The sequence below is a fragment of the Mastigoproctus giganteus genome, chromosome 12 (assembly GCF_048544385.1).
Source record: "Mastigoproctus giganteus isolate SK-2022 chromosome 12, ASM4854438v1, whole genome shotgun sequence".
Lineage (NCBI taxonomy): Eukaryota > Metazoa > Arthropoda > Arachnida > Uropygi > Thelyphonidae > Mastigoproctus > Mastigoproctus giganteus.
The window spans coordinates 37,920,990-37,946,786 of NC_143586.1; the positions used below are offsets into that span (position 1 = coordinate 37,920,990).

Below are 25,797 nucleotides of genomic sequence, written 5' to 3' on the forward strand. Positions count from 1 at the left end.
CCAACACCATCTTGCTGAGATCGACTAGCTACAGCACTGACTGACAATGCTTTTATTAGTTCCATACCCCCACGATATTCGAACCAGATCTTTCCACAAGTGCTGAAACAAACCACTCGTATATTGAGCATAGTCCTACATACAGCATGTAAGGTTTTTTTTGTTTATGTGGACAACTCGAAGCCCTCGTGGGTAGCACAATTGGTAGTATCGCCGTCCTCCCCACACCGGGTGGAAAAGACCTGAGTTCGAATCCTATCGATGACGGAGGGGGGGGAATTTTTATGGGCTTTTTTTTTTTTTTGCAGCGTGACTTAGTTAGTCGGTCGCAGGAGAGGTAACATAGTTTTTTCTCCCGGAAATCAGGGTTTTTTGTCCAGCAAACAGAAAATCGACTTGAGAACACTTGCAATTTATGGACAATATACACGGAACAACGTGACCTTAGTCGCCAATGCTATTAAAACCCAATAAAAACAACAACTACTCAAAAGCGAATTAAACTGTCTATAAGTGAGAGTCATCTTTGTGTTGATGTATTTCTAAAACCTTTTTTTTTATTATTATTATTTTTGTGCGTTACGGAAGTTATAGTTTGCTATTAATTAGGGAATTTTTTTTGGTTGGTACAGCATAAGCCTTAGGCTTCTTTGCACCATAATAATAATAATAATAATTTCTGTTAACTGTTGTTAAGGCAGTCTGTAGTTTTGAAAGTTAAGTAATGCTTGTTAGTCCTGTATGTTTCTTGGTACCACGAAGGTAATTACGATTTCAGGAAGAGATTTTATAGATAAGTCTAAGTTACAAACTTTAACATAATTGCTGTAATTATGTGATAACATTTTCTTGGAATTTTAGTGCAATGTATTACATAATTTTTAGAATTGTGAAATTACAATTATTCAGGAAGATTCATGAAAAACTTGTTTCTCCTCATCTCTTATTGTAAACAGAGTAAATTCCGGAAACGATGCGACATAGCACACACACACACACACACTGACAAAAAAAATACGAATCTTTGTATTAAAACAGTCACAGACAGAAGAAATGCAAATAAATCCGAATAAATGGAAATAGGTGCAAAGAAAATTGACCAGGGTGATAATGAGTTGACTCGTTGACTATAAATGCTGTAGAAGCTGTTCGACTGAAGTAATCTGAAGCCAGAATGAGGAAAACGCGTGATTTATCAGGCTTTGAAAAATTTCTTATCGTGGGTGCACGTTTATCAATAGCTACTATTCAAGAAAGGAAAGACATAACTGGTTTCTCAAAAGCATCCATCTCAAAGGTTTTTAATGGCTGGAAAGCAAGAAGTTCTTCCACATCTCAAAGGTGTAAATGTGGCAGAAAAACAATACCTCAAGAGCAAAACTGTCATACTCTAAGTAGGACTGTAAAATGTATATGTTCTGTGGTCGATTTGCCTGGCTTCTAGACGAAAAACTCTAGTTTCCGGGGTGACAAAAACCATTTATCCTCGCCTGAGATCCACTAACTCAGTCCTGCTGTGAAAAAGGCCTATAAAAATTCCATACGTTATTGACGTTCTTACCGGGTAGAACAGAGAGTAGAGACATCCAAATGTCTCGGTTGGAATCCCATCAATGACGCTAAAAACTTTTATGGGCCATTCCACAGCATGGATGAGTTAGTCGGTCTCAGGCAAGGATAGGAAGGTTTCCGCTTCTGAAATCTGGGGTTTTTATTTCCAGCAAAACAGGCAAACCGAACAGCGAACACATGCAACTTATGGACCGATTCACACTGATGGATAAGTTTATTCACTTGGATAACCATAATAAGAAATATTTTTTTCTTCCCCACTAGACGCACTGGGCAAATAATTAGAAATCTTTATTCAATATCTAATAGGCCAACATTTTAATGGAATTACAGTTCATACAGTCTTGGTATGGATTCCACTAGGTGTCTGACGGAGTCTAGCTCAATAGCTAGATTCCAGCAGACAACACTAGACTCCCTCATTGGAGTCTAGCCCTAGTCTTTCAAAGGATATTTGTCTGTTGCTGTATGCTGGTCGATAGAGAATTGCAAAGTCGAACTGCCCTTTCCAATATATCCCACACATTCTCAATTAGATTCATATCTGTGAATTAGCCGGCCATGGTAGATTATGAAGATCTTGAGAATGTTCTCAAACCATTCAGACACATGTCGAAATAGCCTTCTTTAACATAGAGTCCATGTTCTTACCAAACACAGAAATCAAACTCATCAGTCTATAATGACCATCGCCTCTTTGCTCTTCCCTCATGGAATGGGGGAGACATTGGCACTTCTTCAGTTCAAGGGAATAACTTCTAAATCTAATGATAATAATTAATTAAATCATTAATATTTTAATGTTAATGATTTCATTAACATTAAAACCAAAAAATCTATATTGTATATATATATATATATATAAGTACGTATATACTGTTATTATTATTATATTATTTCTCCCTGATTGGGGGTTTTCACCTCGTGACGGGTATTGCTACCAAGTACACAGGGTGGTCGTTGTTATGTCTGATGTTACTGTTGGTCGAGGAACTCTCTGACAATCCTACAGGTATTCAGGATTGCGACTTTGTGGAGTTCCATGTAAGTGTTGGCTGGGAGACTTTTTGCTGCTAGGTTGTTATGAGGGTCTTTGGCACCATACCTGTGGTTGACACGATGATAGGGATGGTCGTTACTTGTTGCATATTCCACATCTCTTTGATCTCCTGTCTTAGGTTCGTGTACTTTCTGATTTTTTCCCCATGGGTTTTCTGGAGGTTACCAGTGTTGGGTACCGCAATGTCAATCAGATAGGTAGCCTATCTTATTAATGTAAACATATTCTCTTCATAAAAATAAATTGTATTGTATTGTATTGTATTATTATTATTATTATCATTATACAAAATGCTCATTGTGTTAAAATATAATAATTTCACTTATATTGCTGTTTTTATTTCTTGCTACTTCGTAAAAATTCTTAACATTGGTTGATTGTTTTCTGCAGCAGCATGTTCGAGAGGCAACCAGAGAGGGTAATACTCTTGATCGGGTTATCAGCAGTGATAATTCGTGTATTAAGAATTTGCAGATGAAGGAACCACTAGGTGGCAGTGATCAGAGTGTACTGATGTGGGATTTACTTAAAGATATAATTACCATCACGGGTAAAGGAAAGGGTTTTTTCTTCCTTAAAGGTGACTACAGTGGTCTCAGACAGTTTTTAATTCTGTACAGTGGGACCAACTGATGCTGTTAACAACGGCAAATTCTAAGTGGGAGGCATTCAAGGAATTAATCGTGGAAGCTACTAAAAGTTTCATACCTATTAAGAAATATTGTTCAATGTTTAGGCCTAAATGGTTGTCAAATGAACTAATGAGATTCGTGGTAAAGAAGAAAAATGAATGGAATGCTTATAAATTATCAGGCGACACAGAAGCCTATGGCAGATATAAGCCATAGGATTCTTTGTCGCTGGTCTATAATCAGCGAAAAGGAAATTAGGCAAACGAAGGCGAACGAGAAATCTTTGGCGAAGGATGATAAGAAAAACAGCAAAGATTTCTTTACTTATATAAATTTTAAAAGGAAGGGGAAGATTCAGATTGGTCCACTTGATATCGATGGTTCGACTGTTGATGATCCTGCTCAGATAGCAAACAAACTGAATGAGTATTTTGCATCTACATTCACACAAGAGTAGTTATAAAGGAAGGAAAATGCCAGAAGTTTATCAAATTATAGCAGGGTGCTTAATGATTTTGTAATAAATGAGAGCAAAGTGGAGGAGAAATTGATGAAGTTAAACATAAGAAAGGCACCTGGGGTGGACGGGACTATCCAGTTATATTAAAGGATGCAGCAAATGAACTAAGCAAACCCTTAGCCATAATTATGAGAGCATCCTTGGATTCAGGGGAAGTTCCCACGGAATGGAGATGTGCAAATATCCCCGATTCACAAAGGGTGATCGAAAGGTGACGCGAGTAATTACAGACCAGTTAGTTTAACTTCCATTCCGGGGGAAATAATGGAGTCACTGGTTAAAGATGCATTGCAGGATCACCTACACAAGACTGCAGCAATAATTCAGGCACAGCATGGGTTTGTTAAGGAAAAGTCTTGTCTAACAAATTGATTGGATATTATGATGTGGTTACAAAGGAACTGGATGCAAAAAATAATTTTGATATCATATACAGTGTACTTGGATTTCAGGAAAGTTTTTGACACTGTTGCGCATGGAAGACTACTGTACAAATTGGAGCAGAATAGTATTAAGAGCAAGTTCTACAATGTATAAAAGAGTGGTTGAGTGGCAGAAGACAGAGAGTGGTAATCAATGGACGCTGCTCTTCGTGGACTAATGTTATTAGTGAGGTCCCACAGGGTTCGGTGTTGGGCCCGCTATTGTTTAGTATATTTATCAATGGTATTAATGAAGGTATATCAGGCTTAGTGTCGAAGTTTTCAGATGATATAAAGATTGGCAGGGTTGCTAATGACAATAATGGCAGTGTGCTACTGCAACGGGATCTAGAAAATTTGGGCAGATGGGCTGAGAAGTGGCAACTAAAATTGAACATTGACAAATGCAAAGTACTGCATATGGGTAGAAGTAACCCCAGAGGAACATACCAACTGTGTGGTACTACACCTAGGGTGGTAGAAAATGAAAATTACCCCGGAGTAATTGTGCAGTCAGATATGAAGTTTTCTGAGCAATGCAGACAGGCTGTAAGAGCAGGTCATGGGGTTTTGTCATTAATATAGAGGAATTTTTCTAGTATGGAAAAGGAGCTGATTATCCCTTTGTATAAGGTAATGAATGGTCAGGCCACTCCTTGAGTACTGCGTATAGGTCTGGAGGCCTCATTTTAGGAAGGATGTAGATTTTTTTAAGCGTGCAGAGAAGAGCAACAAGATTGGTGAGGGGAATGGAGGGATCCAAGAGAGGCTTAAGTTCTGCAAATTGCAGCGGCTGGAGACTAGGAGGCACCTGAGAGGTGATCTGATTGAGGTGTATAAGGCCTTGAATGGGTTGAGCATGCTGAATTCTGATGGGATTCTTCCACTTGTTCAGATTACGAACTTAAGGGGACATAAATTCAAATTGAGGAAAGATAGTTGTAGAACAGATGTGCCGAAATTTGCTTTTAGTCAGCGGGTGGTTAATTGCTGGAACAAATTTCCATCTGTCGTTATGGAAGTTGATAGCTTTAATAAATTCAAGGAGGAACTAGACAAATTTTAGAGGGAATGGTTGTGTGAAATTTTTTTTATTATTTTTTATTTCTTTTTTTTTTCCCTTCTTTCTTTTTTTTTTTTTTTTTTGGCTGATGCTACATAAGCTCATACGCTTGCTTTTTTGCATCATATGCCTCTATTACTATTACTATTACATGATAGAAAAGAAAGAAGACTATTTTCGATAAATACGCATAGTTTAATTATGGAAAATCACTTATTATAACCTAAAAACTACTTTTAAAAAGTTTAAATTTTCAAGCTCCAGTAACTCGGGGTTATTGTGCAGTCAGATATGAAGTTTTCTGAACAGTGCAGACAGACAGACTGCCAGAGTAGGTCATTGGGTCTAGTCAATGATATACAGGAATTTTTGCGAGCACGGAAAAGGAAGTGATTATCCCCTTTTATAAGGCAATGGTCAGTCTACACCTTGAGTACCACGCACAGGTCTGGAAGCCTCATTTTAGGAAGTATGTAGAGTTGCTAGAACGAGTACAAAGGGCATCAAGACTGGTGAAGGGAACAAAGGGGTGGTCTTACGAAGAAAGGCTTAAGTTCTGCAACCTGCAGCTTCTGGAGACTAGGCACCTGCGAGGCGATCTGATTGAGGTGTATAAGGCCTTGAATGGATTGCGCAGGCTTATCATTCATTATTAGCTATAGGGTGCGAGGAAGCCGAAGCTTTTGCTGCACAAGCAAAAGGCGCCTCCGTATCCAGGTGGGAAGGAGCAGCAGTGCGTATCACACGCTTCTTGATTAGACCGAGGTTCGAGCCCGTCACCACCAAATACGGAGGATGCGGAAAGGTCAGGGAATGACCACCGCATATCCCGGAGCAATATGGCCTTTGTTGCTAATGCTCCTAAAAACCAAATAACAAACAAACAGCACAGCAAAAAAAAAATCCAATTTACCCAGAGAGAGAGAGAGAGAGAGAGAGAGAGAGAGAGAGAGAGAGAGAGAGAGAGAGAGAGAGAGAAAGAGAGTGAAGTAGAAGGGAATCACCAAGAAAGAGAAGAATGATGATATCCAGCTTAGGACCCTGGGTGTGCCAATCCCATACTCACCAGATGTGAGCCCCTTAAATGCTGATTGGATTCTTCCTCTTGCTCAGATTACTGATCTGAGGGGGCATATATTCAAACTGAGGAAAGACAGTTGTAGAATAGATGTGCGGAAGGTTGCCTTTAGCCAGCGGGTAGTTGATTGCTGGAACAAACTTCCATCTGTTGTTGTTGTTGAAGTTGATAGCTTAAATAAATTCAAGGCAGAACTAGACATTTGGAATGAATGGATCAGTGAAATGGGAATGGGTTTTTTTGGCTGATGCCGTATAAGCTTGCTTCCTTGCATCTTGTGCCTCTACTAATGCTAATGCTAACTGAATCTTCCCATAATTGAGATTTTATTATATTTATGTGTTTTGTATGTAGTAACGAAACTACCATACAACAAAGTGTACCACATCGCGGAGGGGGCCCGAGGGATTGGAAGAAACTCGGACTGTTATTTAGGCCTGTAGTTGTTAAAGAACAGGGGCGGAACAAAGTGTAAAATTTATAGCTTCGCTAGGAGTACGTACCATTCATACAGTATTATCTTTCAGTTTAATTGTCCTTCCAAATGTGAAGACCAACTGTTGCGAGAAGTAATTCCCCCCCTTAGTGAAATAACACACCCAGGGAAAGGCTGAATAGAAAACTACCCTCACGCAGGGAAAGGCTGAATAGAAAACTACCCTCACTCAGGGAAAGACTGAAAAGAAAACTACACGCTGTAATTTGTTGATTTTGGTGCAACTTTTAGTGCGTGCGACTACTAAATCAACTTGCAATGAAGGAAATCACTGTTCTTTTATCTCTTTTCTGCTGTGCATGTAAACAAGGATGACTTTGTATAGTGCAGTAATAACGTGACCTACTTTATCTCTGCATCTTTTTTTGATTAACCATTTGGCTGAAGGCCAGAAAGAAATATTCTTGGTTTCCTTATATGTCACAGTCTATTGTCTCTGCCTTTGTCTATATTTCAAAACAAGGTTTCGCTTAAATCTTTGCGATATTGAATGACATTTGCTACTGTATTTAGCACTTCTTCTCAAAACTTTTGTTGGCCTACTGGAAGAGGTGTATTGCTAAAAGACTAGTACCGGAACGCTCATTCTCTAGAAGACTATATGATAACGCCACATCGATTGTACAGTAAATGAATCAGACTTCAGACTCACGGTTCATAGAACAACCAGTTCTAGCGTTCAGCTCATGGCGAATCAAAATGCAGCGTTTGCACGCATCACATCTCATTCGTTCGATCTCTTTATCTAACACATTGTACTTTAGTAAGAAACGTTCAAGTTTCATTGCGAAATTTATATTTTTGTTTTTAAATAAATTTTTAAAGAAATCTATTAAGTTTAAAGATTACTATTAATATATATTTTAGTAGCAATGGATAAAATACATATTTCTCCCTCCCTTTGATTATGCCATTGTTTCATAATATTAGGTGTATAAATTTAATGATATTCTATCATGACAGAAAAAGTACCAGAACGTCATTCCGGCCCTAATACACCACTGCCTGCTGGTACTAATGAACATCCATATGGTGGGTGAAGCTGGATGCATACATTTACCAATTAGAATTTTTTTTTTTTTTGTTTCGAATTAATAAAAGCTGTTTGAACTTTTATTGTTCAAATCTGTTTTGAGTAACACGGGCAAAACCAGCCACCAAAAAAAAAAAATAAATAAAATAATAATAATAATAAAATAAATAATAATAATAAATGCATGATTTTTTTATTTGTCCAATTGTAATGAAATGTCTTTCTAAAAGAACTAAATATAAAATTTATGAAAATCTCTCCACTGGCAGTTGGGTTGTTACATGCAGGGGGCATTGCGAAGACAGTACGTGCTTATGCATATACACTGCCTTACTATTAATATCCGAACATCTGCATATCCAGAACTAACCTTTATTTACAGGAAAACTAATGTGTGCGAAAACCTTTAGTCTTTATGGCAGTCTCTGTGGAACACTCTTCAAGAGTTTTTGTAAATGTCCTTTGATATTTTCTGCCATTCGGCTTTCAAAGCGGTTACTGGTTCAGTTCTTTTTCTGGGCAATGTTTCCTCACAATGCACACGGCAATACAGTTCATCCGAGAGGCTCTGTATAGGATTGAAGTCAGCGCTCTGGGCTGGCCAGTCCAACTTTTTGATCCACAAATCAGTTCATCATAATGCGAGTGGTATGACATGGACCGTTTGTTGTCTTGCTGATACAGGTGTGGGCCTTCCCCAACATGCATCTACAACGTGGATAATGCATTATTGTCTAGGACACCTAGACAGACTAAAAACTAAACTAAACTATTATATTAGGGTCACCTAGAAAGCTACTTTCAACTACCCATATGTATTGTGTCTGTAAATTGCATGTGTTCTCTGGTCGATTTGCCTGCTTTGCTGGACGAAAAACCCCAGTTTTTCCTGTGGGAAAACGCTTGCTATCTACGCCTGAGACCGACTAACTCAGCCACGGAGTGAAAAAAAAAAAAACCATAAAAGTTCCCCTCATCATCGACGGGATTCGAAACCGGGCGTTTTCCAATCGGTGTGGGAGGACAAATCCAATCAAATTATTATGTTAGGGCCACCCATTATTTCTAATATATACCCATATATGTATTTTGTCTGTAAATTGCGTATGTTCTCTGGTCGATTTGCCCGGTTTTTCTGGACGAAAAATCCCGTTTCTGGGGAAAACACCTTGCTATCTACGCCTGAGACAGACTAACTCAGCCACGGAATGAAAAAAAAACCCATAAAAGTTCCCTGCATCATCGACGGGATTCAAACCCAAACGTTTTCCAATCGGTGTGGGAGGCCAGTGATGATACCACTGTGCTACTGCGCAGACCACCTATACAACCTCAAGCTTTGTGGTTTTGTCCAAAATAACTAATGGTCCCAGGCTTAAGCATAAACAGCCTCAGACCATCACGCTGCTTTCACCGAACTTTCTTAAGGCACGACCGTCAGACTAGTAGACTATGTACTGTGTTTCATCCCTCCAAAGAACAGCTTTCCATTGCTGTACGATCCAAAACGGTGGGCTTTACGTGATGCTATACGTCTGACATTAGTCAGGGTTATTGGCGTTTTGTGGATGGCTGTACGACCGCGGTAACACATATCATGCAGCATCCTATGCATGGTACTGGTGTTGACATATATCCCAATCGTCTCAATGAGAGCCTGTGCTGCAACAATGTCGACTTGCATTCTGAATGGATGATTCTTTGCAAGGATGTTGTCACATGCTATCGGCTTCAAGTTTTTCGAAGTCAGTTCTTGATTGTTTCTTTCAGCAACGGTCTGTTTCTATTTGCAGATCACATCGCCAATTATCGAGCTAGATATATTCGGCGCCATTGAAATGTGGTACCCTTGATATCATTCTGCTCTGGAAGTCTATTAATCCCGTCGATCGTAGCATCTTGCGTTCACAATCGTACTACTGTTTCTTCAAAGGCCTATATGCATATTTATAGTTTTTCTGACACATGGTGCTTGGGTAGGGCTTGGACAACTAAAAATTTATCAAAAAAAAAAGGAAGAAAATCAGTATAGCGAACATCGGTGGTTGCAAAGCATTACCTATGGCATATTCTTATTTTATATTAATATATAACAATAACGCTAATGATAATCAGTAACGGTACCTCTATATGTGGAAATCTATAAATTAAATAAGTGTATTAAGTAGGATGTGTGCCAATATCCTACTGTAAGCGCTGAGCTGCTAAAGAAGAGTGTTGGTGAATAAAAGTAAACAAATTCAGCCAAAGCACTAAGTTGAAATGTACAGGTTCACTTTCCTTTCCTTTCTTCTCAGAGGTATTGGCATCTTACAGAATGAACATTTCAACAAGTGGTGAATCATAAGGGTAGATAAGTGCACTTGCTTTGAGTGACTAGGGTTCTAACCCGTGACAGCTAAATACGGTGGTTTCTTGCATTCTTTTGATTTTGTGGCTCCTCTGGCCATGTTGTCATCCCAGTGTATAAACAAAAAATTTATTTACTTGAATTAAATTTCTTTTCTTTTATTATATATACACTGAGTGGGCAAAAATCATTGGATATCTACATAGTAACGGGTAGGCCCACCTTTTTCCCAGATATGGGGTCACACGGTACGGCATTGAGTCTTTGTTTTTGTTTGTTTGTTATTTGGTTTTTAGGAGCATTAGCAACTAAGGACATATTTCTCCAGGGATATGCGATGGTCATTCCTTGACCTTTTCGCATCCTCCGTATTTGGTGGTCATGGGCTTGAACCCCGGTCTAATCAAGAAGTGTGTGCTATGCACTGCTGCTCTTGCCCACGGAGGCGCCCGGCATTGAGTCCACGAAACCGTTCCACAGGTATTTCCATCCATGAATGCTGCACCAGTGTCCATAATTCCGTCGCATTCCTGGGTGGAAGATCCAAATTTTGAACAGACCTTTCCACAGCATCCCAAAGATGCTCCACAGGGTTCATGTCTGGTGAACGAGGAGGCCATTCCATGGTGGTAAAATCGGCAGAATGCTCTTCGAACCATGTTTTAGTCACCATAACTCTGTTGGGAGGCACATTCTCCGCTGGAAGAATCCTTTGCCCTGTGAGTGCACGATAACCATGACAGGATGCAGATGGTCTGCATGCATGGACACGTAACCTGAACCATTGAGAGATGCGCCTAGATGTACCAGAGGCCACAATGTATGCCAGTTCAACACGCTCCAGACCATTACCGACCATCCACCTGCCTGAACAGTTCCTTGTTGACATGATGGGTACATAGCTTTGTGCTGTTCTGCCAGATACACACCCACCCATCCACTCAAAATAACTGGAAAAGGGACTCGTTGGGCCAGGAGACCTGTCTCCAATCATCCAAGGTCCAGTGCCAATGTTCTTTTTCCCAGTTGAGGTGTAGAATCCTGTGTCGTGGTGTTAGCTATGGGACTCTGGTGGGTCGGTGGCTCCATAAGCCATTTCAGCTAATTATTGCCTGATGGTCTTGGTGGAGACATTTCTGGTACCTCCCTTGTTGAAGTCAGCGGTGATTTGCGTTACTGTCGCTCTCCGGTTGGCTGAAACAATGCAAGACAGAAGTTGATGGTCAGATTCATCCACCACCTTTCTCTACCCACAGTTCTGTCTACAATGAGATGTTATTCTGGAAATGGCATATTCCCGATACACTCGTGATACTGTTGAACGGGGATAGCACAATTTCTGTATTGCAATTTCAATAGTGACCCATGTGTCGGGCCCTCACTATCGTCCCTCTTTCAAAGTCGATTAACTCAACATTTATCCATACTGACATTGAATTACCATCTATGTCAATACAGTGATGCAGTGTATCTATATATCTACCGAGCAGTGGGTTCATCCACTAGCCAGAGGAATGACAGTGTAGCATTGCTCAGGAACCAGGTATCCCATGAATTGGGTCCTTTCAGTGTATATAAGTGGATGCACCTTAAGATACACTTCTATCAATTATACTCCTATGAACACTGACTAATAAACAATGGCAGCAGAATTTTCCCCTACTTGAATTCTAGTTTTTGAAGAATTTCCATGACCAAGTAAGAAATAATTTTACTTACTTTATCGGATAAATACAAATAATAACTACACTACTAATTCGAAACAAAAGGATAACAAAATACAATAATTTTAAGTAATAAAAAAATCTACTTGGCAGCTTCCGAAAATGGCTCTCACTCAGTAACTAGCACATGCACACCGCTCTCTTGTTCACGATCCTTGTTAAAAATAATAATAAATAAATATATGAGACTTTGCAATTCTCCGATACCTTTTTAGGCCCTTTTGCATGTATGCATAATGCTCTTATTGTCTTCACCATATCTATCTGCACACATGAAACGTGACTTCTATTGTTATAGGGTTTTAGGAGCATCAGTGACTAAGGCCATATTGATCTGTGTATATTGTCTAGTTTCTCTTTCCTTGAGACTGTTGAGTAATTATTATTTCAGCTGAGTTGGTTACCAACCATACACAGCCTAGACTGATGATGGGGCTGCCATCTTAAGGCCTTCAGACCTGCCTTGGGCACACTTCATCTGACCTCTCTGCATTGACCTGTCCAGGTAGGGAGGCCCTGCCAGTAGCTAAGCTACCACCAGCATAGCTTGCAGCTTCATTGAGGTACTTAATCCCTTCCATCACAAAAAGGTGGTGTCCTTGGAATCAAAGATGGACTGAGACTGGAACAGACCACCTGGCCTAAATCCTTGAAAGGATGATGATGATGTACAGTTTGTAAATTTCATGTGTTCTGAGGTTGATTTTCTATTTGCTGGAAGAAAAACCCAAGTTTCCAGGAGAAAAACCATGCTGCCTTCCCCTAAGACTGAGTAACTCAGCCACGTTGTGAAAAAAGCCCATAAAAATTCCTCACATCATCAATGGGACTCGAACTCAGGTCTTTTCCATCTTGTGTGAAGAGGATGGCAATCCTACTAACTGTGCTACCCATGAGGGTTCCACTCCTAATGAATTGATTTTCATATCATTTTCTATTTAACTCGTTTAGAAAAATTTGTTTAGCAGTCCAAATTTCATTAAAATCAGAAGAACAGAAATGCGGCAATTAATTCTTTGTCTGTCCGCATGTGATAATTCCATTCCCACTGGATGGAATTTCTTGGAATTTTATTTGTACTTTCCCAAATTTCACTAAAATCGAACCAATAGAAACATGACAATTATTATTTTTTTGTCGTATATATAAGGGTAGGCTATTCTTCATATACTGCATATTGTAGCAAAAGCACTGTATGTTGTTTGCTAACATGCACTTGTTGGAGGAATGAATAGGTAATGTGGCCAATGCAATGCAAAAAATGTTTTTGGTTCATACATAAAAGTCTTTTTTTGTAAACCATGAATTATTACTATTTGCTAATGTTACATAAATGTAATGCGATACATACATTAAGTATCTTGTTTTTTTTTCTTTGACTGTGTACAATTATGTGACATGTGCCCTACACTCAACAACAGAACAGTACAGGAACTTGTCTCGGGAATAGAATTCCAGAGTGGAACTGATATGTTAGTATTGATGCAATTTTATTTAATGAAATGAATCAGCTTTTGTGTAAGAGTGTGTTGTCCAACCTTTTTCCTTACAGGGGCCATATTCAAAGTCGGATTTGTTTCGTGGGCCGCACTGAGTGATTCGAGAAAATTAGTGCATTACACTTTCCATATCTGGTTAAATGTAAAAGGAAGTTTCTGTTTTCATGTTACCGTTTTATTATTTTCATGCTAAAAAAAAATGCAAATTCCGAACACTTTTATGTGTTCGGAATGTGTTTAGACAACAAGGAATGGATTGGCAACTTAATCGAAACCTCCCATGTGGGCTCACATCTAGTGAGTATGGGCTTGTTAAACCCAGGGTCCTGAGCTGGATATCATCATTCTTCTCTTTCTTGGTGATTCCTTTCTATTTTCTCTCTCTCTCTCTCTCTCTCTCTCTCTCTCTCTCTCTGTCTCTCTCTCTCTCTCTCTCTCTCTCTCTCTCTCTCTCTCTCTCTCAGGGTAACTCGGAATTTTTTTTTTTTTTTTTTTGGCTGGTGCAGCATAAGCCTCAGGCTTCCTTGCATCATATGGCTAATAATAATAACAATAATAATAATGTACACATACATTGAATGACTACTTTATTAGGTACACCTACCATTTTCATGAAATGGAGCGTTGGAAAAATAGTTGGGGAGCTCTTTCCTGAGGATGTACCAGGGCAGGATACGGCTGAACAGTCAAAAATACGCTTGGAGAATATTAAGTATGAGGGTTCATCAGAGATCAGCCTTTTTTCCATGTTGGACCTGGGAGCAGCTATTACTAAACTGAATGTTAAAAAGTGCCCGGGATTGGATTTGATTGAAAATAAGGTTTTATTAAAATTTTATGACATTTGTCCTCAGATTTTGTTAAATATGTACAACAAGTGTTTCTTGGAGATGAAGTTTCCTAGATCTTGGAAGATTGCCCTTCTTAAGATCCTTCACAAGCCTGGCAAACCCAAGAGGGAACCTAGGGCATATAGGCCAATTTCTCTTTTGGCAAATTTAGGAAAGTTGTTTGAACGGTTGTTGCTCCCTAGGATCATTGATGTGCTAACAGTAAATCACGCTATATCAGACGATCAGTTCGGGTTTAAGAAGGGTCACTCAACTGAAGATGCCATTTTGACTTCGATCAATTATATAAAATCCTCTCCTGAAAAGTATGTTTTAGCAGTGTTTGTAGACTTTGAGGGTGCTTTTGACTCCGTGTGGTGGGAGAGCGTGTTGAGATCCCTGAGATTGTCTGGATGCGACAGAAATATATATGGAGTGGTTCGTTCATATTTTAGTGATAGAATGGTGAAGGTTTGTGCGAGGCATTTGATGTATCACAAATGTATTAATCGAGGATGCCCACAGGGGTCGGTGTTGGGACCAATATTTTGGAACGCTGTTCTGGATCAGTGGCTGAACGGATCTCAAGCTTCTGGAGGTCTACAGGTGGCGTATGCGGACGACTTAGTTGTGGGAGTTTCTGGAAGGTCCAGAACAATACTGGAGCAAAAAATACAGAACATTTTGGATGACTTGTCCGCGTGGGCCACCTTAAACAAGTTGAAAATTTCACCCAAAAAAACCAACTTTATGGTGTTCAAAAATCACTTTGACTACAACCGTCCGCCCAGAGTGCTATTAAAGGGAAAACAAATTCCTCTAGTTTCTAATACAAAATATCTAGGAGTGATTTTGGATGACAGGATGGGTTTTCATTTGCATGTGTCGCACCTAAATGAAAAAATCAAGAAATTCACCTCTGCAGTGATTCGGATTTCTAGGAAGGAATGGGGGCTTAACAAAAGAACTATGATATTATATTACAGAACTGTCTTTCTGCCAATAGTGGCTTACGCGGCAGGAGTGTGGATGGGTGCAGTAAATAAGGTCCGAATCAGAAGCAAACTCATGTCACTGCAGAGATCAATGTTATTGGCTTTTTTACATGCTCCAAGAACTGTGTCAACAGCGGCGTTGCAGGTCATTGCAGGAACCATTCCATTGGATTTATATATTATGTATCGGGGAATGCTGTACGCACTGAGGAGGGGAATTTCGACTGAGTGTTTGGACATTTCCGTTGACCTTACTAACAACGTCAAAGAAGAAAAACTTAGAATCTGGATTTCATTAGTTGAAGTTTGGAGGAATCGGTGGGGCTCTTCTGAGGTAGGACAGGTAACGAGGAAGTTAATCCCATCAGCAGATTTTGCAATGTCAAAAACAGTGTCGTCATGGTTTCATCCTTCGATGTATACCAACTATATATTGACAGGACACGGGTCCTTTCGTGAAAAACTACATTCTCGAGGATTGGAGCCTGATCCGTGGTGTTCCTGCGGCGAGGCGGAATCTTGGACACATGTTTTATTTCTTTGTCCTTTGTATGGATCTGTGCGGAGCCGACTTTTCAATGAACTTACTAACATCACTGAGGATAATGTGCAGGTGCTTTTGAATGACGCTTCCAGTTTCCAGGCCTTGCAGAGGTTCGCATCTGCTGTGTTCACCAGAAGGACGATCATAAGAAATTTGTCGGAGGTTGAGCTGGCAGCATATTTGAATAATGCATAAATGCATCTGGGTTGGGAGCTTCAGATCAGGAAGCTATATGTCTGATCTGTGGTTCCTCAACATGTACCACTACGGTGGGTTTTTTTTTTTCCCCTTCTTGGCTCTTGGGTTTGGGCAACCTGAGACCAGGAATGTTGGCACCCGACAGTATTGCACTTTTTCTGTCGGGTGCAGGATTGTGCTTTGGCACTAAAGATCATAATAGTAGAGCAGGTCCGGCTCCACGTGCCGGGGACGGGCATCACTTAGCAGCTGTGGATGACAGCTGCTTCCTGATGGCAAAGTGACCTGACATTAACAACACACTATACACACAAACACTTCTTTAATACAATTTTAACCTTTCCTATACAAAATTCAGTTATTAGTTTTAGATCATTGTTCAAAATTGAATCCATCTCAAAATTTTCTTCTTTTGAATATTCTATTTCTTAGCTATAATTCAGGCCCACTTTACAGTTTTTCTGTTAAAATGTTTTAGGTGGAGATGGGCACATGCCTAGGTACCACCCCGACACAGTATATACACACACACACACACACACTCCTTCAGTAACAGTATCACGTTTTTGTACCATGCAATATGAAGCAGGTGGACATGTATGTAAGGATGCTGTATGTGTGCAATTCAGTGTGAGAATGGGCAAAGCAAACCATTTAAATAATTTTGAATGTCACATGGTAGTTGGCATCTGATGTGCCAATATGAGTATCTCAGAAACTACAACCCTGATGGGGTTTCACACATGACTACATTTCAGTTGAATTACGATGGGTTCAATAACTAAACAACCAGCCAATGGCAGTCCTGTGGTAGTCAGAAACAGCTCATTGATGCAAGAGGCCAACAGACACTGACAAGACTTATGAGGCATAATAGAAAGGCTATAGGCAGCCAATTAACAACCCACTACAACAATGGTAACCAAGAGGCATTTCAGAATGCATAACTAATTGTACTTTGTCAGTGATGGAGTACCACAGCACACAACCAAAACTGATTCCACTAAGTAGATACTGGAGGGGGCTTGGTGGGAATCACATGAGCCCCTTGTTAAATTGTTTACGATTATCTGTGTGTCCTCCAAAAAAAAAAAAAAAATTGTTTCATAAAATCTAATTTTTTTTTTAATCAGGGATGACCCTTAGTTGAAATTCTTCTCAAGTAAGTTGGAAGAATACCTACCATTTTCAACTAGTTCCATCCCTGTCAGTAAAAATCAAGAAGATAAGGTTGCAGTGGAGGACAGAAAAAACATTACCTGGTGTCACAAATCCTCATGAAATGGATGTACCTAGGAAAGGGATGTACCTAGGAAAAGACCTGGGTTTGAGTCCCGTTGATGATGATAGGAATTTTTACTATTTCGAGCAGACAGGGGGACTAGAATAGGACAAAAACTGCACTAGTCTATGGGCCTATCTTTTCAGGTGTGAACAGTACATCTTAGTGGTACTGTAATGATGTGGGGGGGGGGAACTCCTCCACTTCAGGTTGCACAACAGTGGAGCAAATTTTGGTTGGCACGGGTTATTTGGAAATTGCTTCTGGATAGGTGCATCATTGTTGTTATTGGGTTTTAGGGGCATTAACGACCAAGGCCATATTGCTCAGTATATACTGTCTCAGTACATATTGCTCAGTATATACTGTAAATTGCGTGTGTTCTGTGGTCAATTTTCTGATTGCGGGACAAAAAAACCATGCTACCCTCGCCTGAGATTGACTAACTCAGCCACATTGTGAAAAACGTCCCATAAAAATTCCTATCATCATCAACGGGACTCAAACCCAGGTCTTTTCCTAGGTACATCCCTTTCTGGCTACAATGTATCCATCTGCAAGAAGATAATGCACCATCACAAAGCTAGCATTGTACATAACTAGCTTCAGGAACATGAGAGTGAATTCAGCCTACTGCAGTGGCCTTACCAGGTATGATCACTAATCTAACTGAGCACTTGTAGGATGTGTTGGAAAAAGCTCTTTGGAGTAGAAATCCACAACCATCTGATTTGCAAGAACTGTGGGAAGCAATTGAATCAATATGGACTAGCACCCTTCTGACATGCTATTGACACCTTGATGAGTCCTTGCCACAATGAATCTAGGATGTTATGAGGGCTTAAGGGAAACCTGCTCACTATCAGGTAGGTGTACTAATAAAGTGGGCACTCAATGTATAGCATCAATGAGAGCAATGCCATCATCATCTATGCCTGTAGGTTTTGTGACCATCTTACATAAAGGAATACTACATACATTTACCACTTTTTACATTTTACTGAGTAATGTAATAAAATGCTACAACATAAGATTTTTAAAAAGAAAAAGCAAAAATAATTGAATTAAAAAGAAGACACTGATTCTTAATATAGATTTTACTGCAACACACACACACACCCTTGAAATAACAAAATGGTTATAATACTGTCCTCCCATACTAGTGGTAAATGCTGGATTTTGAATCCCATTAATGGTGTGAAGAATCTTTGTAGGGATTTTCTTCAAAATGTGGCTGAGTTAGTCAATCTCAGGTGGGGATTGAATGGTTTTTATCCTGAAAATTCAAATTTCTTATCCAGTAAGCAGCAAACTATCTGAAAAATTTATGTAATTACAGGCACAATATATTGGCACCTTATTGCCAGGACTGTGCAGTGGTACCTGGGGACCTGGGTGCATGACTGGTTTTTTTGAGCCCTCTTTTGTTATAACTACATTATAATAATTTGAAAAATGTTTTGGAACACCAGTCAATGTTAGGGCTCTGGGTATGATGCATGCAATGTTCATCCCCCCCTTTTGCACAGCCCTGCTTATAGCTTAGTTATTTGGCACTTACACACCATACCTAACTAGAGCCACTGAACATTTGCTCTCATTCTCACAATCTGCAATTTTGAGTTTGGATTTTCAAATTCAGTAGAAATCAAGAATGAGAAAGAATTGACCAGATGAGAAACTCACCTAGGGCTTAAGATGCCTGCAATGTAGCTGGATATAGATATCCTGATGCAAAGCTTCAACCAATATTATCACTCTCAATGATAGGCAAAACATTGGTCAAGTGAAAACGTTTGAATAGACCGTGGTTGAAGCTCATGTGCCTGCTAAATACATTTAACAGCAGTTGTTGTTGTTGGGTTTTAGGAGCATCAGTGATTAAAGCCATATTGATCCATATATATTGTCTGTAAATTGCGAGTGTTCTGTGATTGATTTTCTGTTTGCTGGATGAAAAACCCAAGTTTCCGGGAGAAAAATTTATTAATATCTTCGACATTGTTAATAAACACAAAAAACAACAATGGGTCCAGCACCGAACCCTGTCTGACTCCACTGATAACATTAGTCCACAAGGAAGTGTCCACTGATAACCACTGTTTGTCTTCTCCCACTCAACTGTTCCTTTATCCATAACAGTGACTTTCCCTTAATGCCACAATGCTCCAATGTGCACAGCATTCTTTTATGTACAACAGTATCAAAAGCTTTCCTGAAATCCAACACATGATATCAAAATTATTTTTTGCATCCAGTTCCTTTGTTACTACATCATAGTATCCAATTAAATTGGTCAGACAAAATCTCCTCCTTAACGAAGGCATGCTGTAACTGAAGTATAACTACACTCCTCTTATGATTCTCTAGATGGTCCTGCATTACTTCTTTATTTTCCCCGGAACACAAGTTAAGCTAACAAGTCTGTAAATACTCATGTCACCTTTTTATCCATATTTGTGAATTAGGGATACATTTGCACTTTTCCAGTGCACAGGGACCTCCCCTGACTCCAAAGATACTCTAATAATTATAATTATGACTAAGGGTTTGCTTACTTCCTTTGCTTTTTCCCTTAATATAATTGGATATATCCCATCCACCCCATGTGCCTTTCTTATGTTTCAACATTTCTCTTCCACTTTCCTCTGCTATTCCAAAATCATTTAGCATCCTGTTAGATGTCTGATAAACTTCTAGCATCCACTTCCCTAAAGAATTCTTCATGTATAATGCAGATGCAAAATATGTATTCAGTTTGTTAACAACCTGAGCATGATCATCAGCAGTTAAACTATCGATATCAAGTGGACCAATGTGATTCATCCTCTTCCTTCTAGTGTAAAGCACCCTTTGCTGTTTTTCCTTGCATCTTTGCCAATGATTTCTCATTATTTCTCATCTGCCTTGGCTTGTCTAGCCTCCTTTGTCTAACTTGATTGCATACTAGTTTATATCTACCATAGGCTTTTGTATCACCTGATAGATTATATGCATCCCATGCATTGGTATACTCTGCCACATCTCATTAGTTTATCTGACATACATTTAGGTCTAAGCCTTGAACAGTATTTCTTAGTGGGTATGAAAAGCCTAGTAGCTTCTGATTATTTCCTTGAATGCTTCTCATTTAGAATTTGTTGTTGGTAACATCATTAGTTGGTCACACTGCATAGAATTTAAAAACTGTCTGAGATAACTATAGTCTCCTTTATGAAAGAAAAAACCCTTCCCTATACCCTTGATGGTAGTTACATCTTTAAATAAATCCCACATCAGTACACTGTAATCACTGCCATTTAGAGGTTCCTTTATCTGCAGATTCTTAATGCATGAATAATCACTGCTGATAATTAGATGAAAAGTATTGCTCTCTCTTGTTGCCCCTTTAACATACTGCTGTATAAAACAGTCATCCAATAAATCGACAGGTCTTGTTAGCGTGTGAGTGACTGACCCACAAATTCCAGTCAATATCTGGAAAGTTAAAATTCCATTATAAGACATTCTGATTTACTGACCTCTTTCTCTGTATATAGCTGTTCGTTGTACTCATCACAGTCATTAGGCATATAACATAAAAGTTTCTGTTTATACTCCAGGATGACCACACGGTCAGAGGAGTTCACCGCCTTAGATTTTATGTGCTTCTTAGCTAAGAGCATAACCCCTGTCACCTTCTATCCTGTCTGTCCATTCTGTACTTATTGTATTCTCCATATTCAAATTTTGCCTCCATTTTATTGAGTGACACCACATCCCTGATATCCCCACAATATCTGCATTTGGTGATTTGACCAGAACTTCAAATTCAACAAATTTATTTACTATAATACTAGTACTGGTATACATGCACCTGTTCTTACTCTTAGTTACCTTAACAAAGCCCATGTATTTCCTTGTTCCATGATAATCCACAGCTAGCCTTGAAATCTCCAGTACCTTGCTTTCTGGGCTGTTGCATATTGCAATAGAAGCAGTATATAGAAGCAATAAAAGAATCACTTTTACCTCTGCCTACAAGTTTTGTTAATCTATTATTTAGATAGTATGAATCAGAGCTGTAATACTCAATATGTTCTACGTTGATAATAATATTAGTAAATTAATAAGAGGAGTTTACCTCAATATAGTACGTGGAACACTTCCGTATGATACCCTCCAGAAATTAAAACGGAAAAAACGAAAAAATCGACATCTTACCGGTACATTAAAGTAAAATATAAATAATTAAATAATTTAAGTAAAATATAAATAATTAAATAATCAATTTAACACAATTCAAAATCAATTCAAAACAATTAAAATTCAAATTAACGCAATTAAAAGAATCTAACGAAAATATTCAAAACGATTTTCCTTCCTGAAGCTGACAATGCTTTTCGACCGACTGTCGTGATCACAGGAATGAAAATTACCGAATCAGGCTAAACCTGCAACTTAAATAGTGATTATATGTCTTCGCGCATGCGCGTAAAGGTCCACGCATCGGAGATCAAATATGGCCGCCGAACATTAACAGAATTCTCGTGTAATTTAATTTCAACGGTTTCTGCAATTAATAGTCGCGTATAATTACGTTGAACGTTAAGTATTTTGGCCTCGTTAAATAAAAAAGTATGTTTTTCGTTAATGGCATGAAAGGCTAATTCTGACGCTGCTGAACGAGAAGCACGAACTGAGGCTTCGTGTTGATTTACACGAATATTAAGAGAAAACCGCGTCGAACCCTGGTAAGACGAGTCGCAATCACCGCAAGAAATGTTGTATGCTAGATCATTAATTTGTGTTGCGAACGCGGAAAGAACCGAGCGATTGTTCAGTATAGTGTGTAACTTCCGTATAGGCCTAGCTATAATTTTAAATTCGGTATCTTTAAAGAATCTGTTAAGTTGTTTGTGCCACTGTTCAACATATGGGACAGAAATAAAGTATTTTTTGATATTACTATTGTTGATTGGTGTAGTATTTTTTATCCTATCCTTAGCTTGTACCCTAATTCGATTTATTGTGTTAATGGGATAACCCCTGTTCAAGAATCTGCTAGTTAATATTTGTATTAGCTAGGCCTATACGGAAGTTACACACTATACTGAACAATCGCTCGGTTCTTTCCGCGTTCGCAACACAAATTAATGATCTAGCATACAACATTTCTTGCGGTGATTGCGACTCGTCTTACCAGGGTTCGACGCGGTTTTCTCTTAATATTCGTGTAAATCAACACGAAGCCTCAGTTCGTGCTTCTCGTTCAGCAGCGTCAGAATTAGCCTTTCATGCCATTAACGAAAAACATACTTTTTTATTTAACGAGGCCAAAATACTTAACGTTCAACGTAATTATACGCGACTATTAATTGCAGAAACCGTTGAAATTAAATTACACGAGAATTCTGTTAATGTTCGGCGGCCATATTTGATCTCCGATGCGTGGACCTTTACGCGCATGCGCGAAGACATATAATCACTATTTAAGTTGCAGGTTTAGCCTGATTCGGTAATTTTCATTCCTGTGATCACGACAGTCGGTCGAAAAGCATTGTCAGCTTCAGGAAGGAAAATCGTTTTGAATATTTTCGTTAGATTCTTTTAATTGCGTTAATTTGAATTTTAATTGTTTTGAATTGATTTTGAATTGTGTTAAATTGATTATTTAATTATTTATATTTTACTTAAATTATTTAATTATTTATATTTTACTTTAATGTACCGGTAAGTTGTCGATTTTTTCGTTTTTTCCGTTTTAATTTCTGGAGGGTATCATACGGAAGTGTTCCACGTACTATATTGAGGTAAACTCCTCTTATTAATTTACTAAATTGTTAATCTATTATATCTACAAGTTTTGTTAATCTATGCAATATCTGTGTATCACCCAAGCTAGTAGTTTTATGACCCAACTAGCACTGCCTCAATAGCATCACCAAATATTCTTTCACTGTTTCTATGTAAATGTATCCCCATTCCTGTTGAAGTAGTCTCTCTAGTTAACAAGCACAGACTACACTAAGAAAAATTCTACCCCACGAGCCTTGTACAATCTATCTGGGAGCTGAATTGATTGATAAGGCTCTCATCATATACTCCCTTCTGTCATGTCTGGGCAGAACGTAGACACTTTCAAATTTAATCCTAACTTGTAACTTTTTCTCAGCATTGCCCTGTACTTTTTAAATCCTCAGATCTCCTACTCTAATGTTATTAGTGTCAAAGCGTAGAACAATATCACTTTTTGTGCCCTTAAAAGATATCTGCTTCTTTGAGTCATCAATTTTGCCCCTGGAAGATATACCCCAGTCCTATTTGACTTATCCTTTTTGCACAATATATTTCCTATTTCCCCGGCAATAAAGTCACTGACAATAACTACCTCCTGTGGGACCAGTGCATTCTGCCTTGGTGGTTGCTGCTGTGTTGCCTGATGTGCAAGCTCTGGAGTTGAGGTGGGCAGTCAAGTGCTTGATGGGCCCCCAATTTAATTCCTTTGCAGGCATCCACCCTATTCTTCAAGCTCTCAAAAACACCCATCAGAATGTTTAATTGATGCTTAATATCCTCACACTCTTTATATCGAACACACTCAGAGACACCCCCTGGGCTTATCTATGATACCACAACTATAAGAATGATTTACTTATAGGACAAAGAAATTGCTATTAAAAACTAAAGTTCTTATGAAATGAGTTTCCTCTGCCCATCTCATTGTTCTGCAAGTAGCCTTTTTTTCATTAAAATTTTATTTTTTATGTTCAATGTTGCAGATCTACATCCAGCGTATTAGTGGTTGTGACCACATGTCCTGTGCACGCTGTAAAACAGACTTCTGCTACCAATGTGGAGACAAATTACGAAGTCTAAGATTTTTTGGCGATCATCATAGTGAACTCAGTATTTTTGGATGTAAATTTGGCTACAAAGCTGACAAACCCGTGCAGAGAAAGCTTATAAGAGGAGCCATATTTGGTAAGTTATTCTAATTTTCATCATCTCTAGAATATTTTATATCTAATTTTAAGTTATTGACTTATTGAATATATTAATTTCCTGTGTAAAGAACATCTACAGAACAAAGGTTGTCAACAGTTGGTTAAATGCAATTATCAGTCGTCAATATGTGCAGGCTAGCTATATTTGAATTTGGTATTATTCATGGAAAATTGGGTTACTGTACATATATTGCACAGCCTCCGTAGCCGAGTGGTCAGGAGCGGGAGTGCAGTAGCACACGCTCTTTAAGTAGACCGGGGTTCAAGCCCCCGACTGCTGAATACGGTCGATCTGCCAACCCACACTGGACCAGCGTGGCAGATTATGGTCCATTTCCCTCAGCATGAATTGTTGAGGAGGCTTCCATCCTGCAGTGGGTTGATAATGGCTGCACTTTACTTTTTTTTTTTTTTACATATATTGCATATGCAAGCCACCATAGCATTGCTTACCACTGCATGGAATTACATGCTCTTCCAGTCAATCCGAGAGAGGGACAGAATAAGCATGCAAATGCAATATCAACAAAACAAGCTCTTTTATGATCCACTAATAATGTACAAGTTCACTGACATTAATTATAGTCACTATGTCGTACTAATATAATATTAAAAATAGCAAGAAAGAGCATCTTTTTAGGTAACTTACCTCACTATCTGTTGGACAAAATTATCATAAACAGCACAGATGAAAAAATTTTAAAACTCAGGAGATATGGGTTTGTTCAAGAAACCAACCTCATTCATTCTGGAATGCATTCCAATTGAAGCATGCCTGTTTTTTAAACCTAAATAAAATTTACTAGAAACTGAACTTAATTTACTTAAGGATGAAATCTTTATAAGGAGTTACTTCTTTGATGGTAAAACATGTCAAAAAGTATTCTTTCACTGTAAAAAACTATGTAGGCTACATAGATCTTTGAATACTAATTCCAAATCTGTTTTCTGTTTTCTTCTAGCACATCTAGTTTTTGTTTTTGAGACTGATTACCTGAATATTATGATATCATTCACATATATATTCAGCCAACCTAAATTATATATCTATTATTTATTTATTATTATTGTTTATACATTCATATTTATGTAACTGTTTGAATATATCTGTATCCTTGTTATTTCATAATTTAATTAATTTATTACATACAAATTTTTTTCTGATAAGATCCAGCGAATTAGCATTAGCATTAGTAGAGGCATTTGATGCAAGAAAGCAAGCTTATGCAGCATCAGCCAAAAAAAAAAATAAATAAAATAAAATAAAAATAAATAAATAAAAAATATCCACTTCCACTTCACCCCTCTGTTCGTTCGAAATATCTGTCCGAAATATCTGTTAGAAATATCTGTCCAGCTGAGCCTTAAACTTATTTAGGCTATCAACTTCCATGACAAGGGATGGAAGTCTGTTCCACCAACCAACCACCCGCTGGCTAAAGGCAAATTTCCTCACGTCTATCCTACATCTGTCTTTCTTCAATCTGAATTTATGCCCTCTCCGGTGATTTTT

At 38.5% G+C, this 25,797-nt stretch overlaps 1 protein-coding gene across 1 annotated transcript in view; it reads left to right on the forward strand.

Annotated features, from left to right (window-relative positions):
* The window catches only part of LOC150076904 (E3 ubiquitin-protein ligase RNF217-like), a 100,645-nt gene that overhangs the window by 66,472 nt on the left and 8,376 nt on the right, over nucleotides 1-25,797 (forward strand). The window contains exon 4 of the mRNA XM_090385587.1: nucleotides 24,060-24,261. Within this exon, the coding sequence (XP_090241713.1) occupies nucleotides 24,060-24,261 (202 nt within the window). The remainder of the gene's footprint in view (nucleotides 1-24,059; nucleotides 24,262-25,797) is intronic.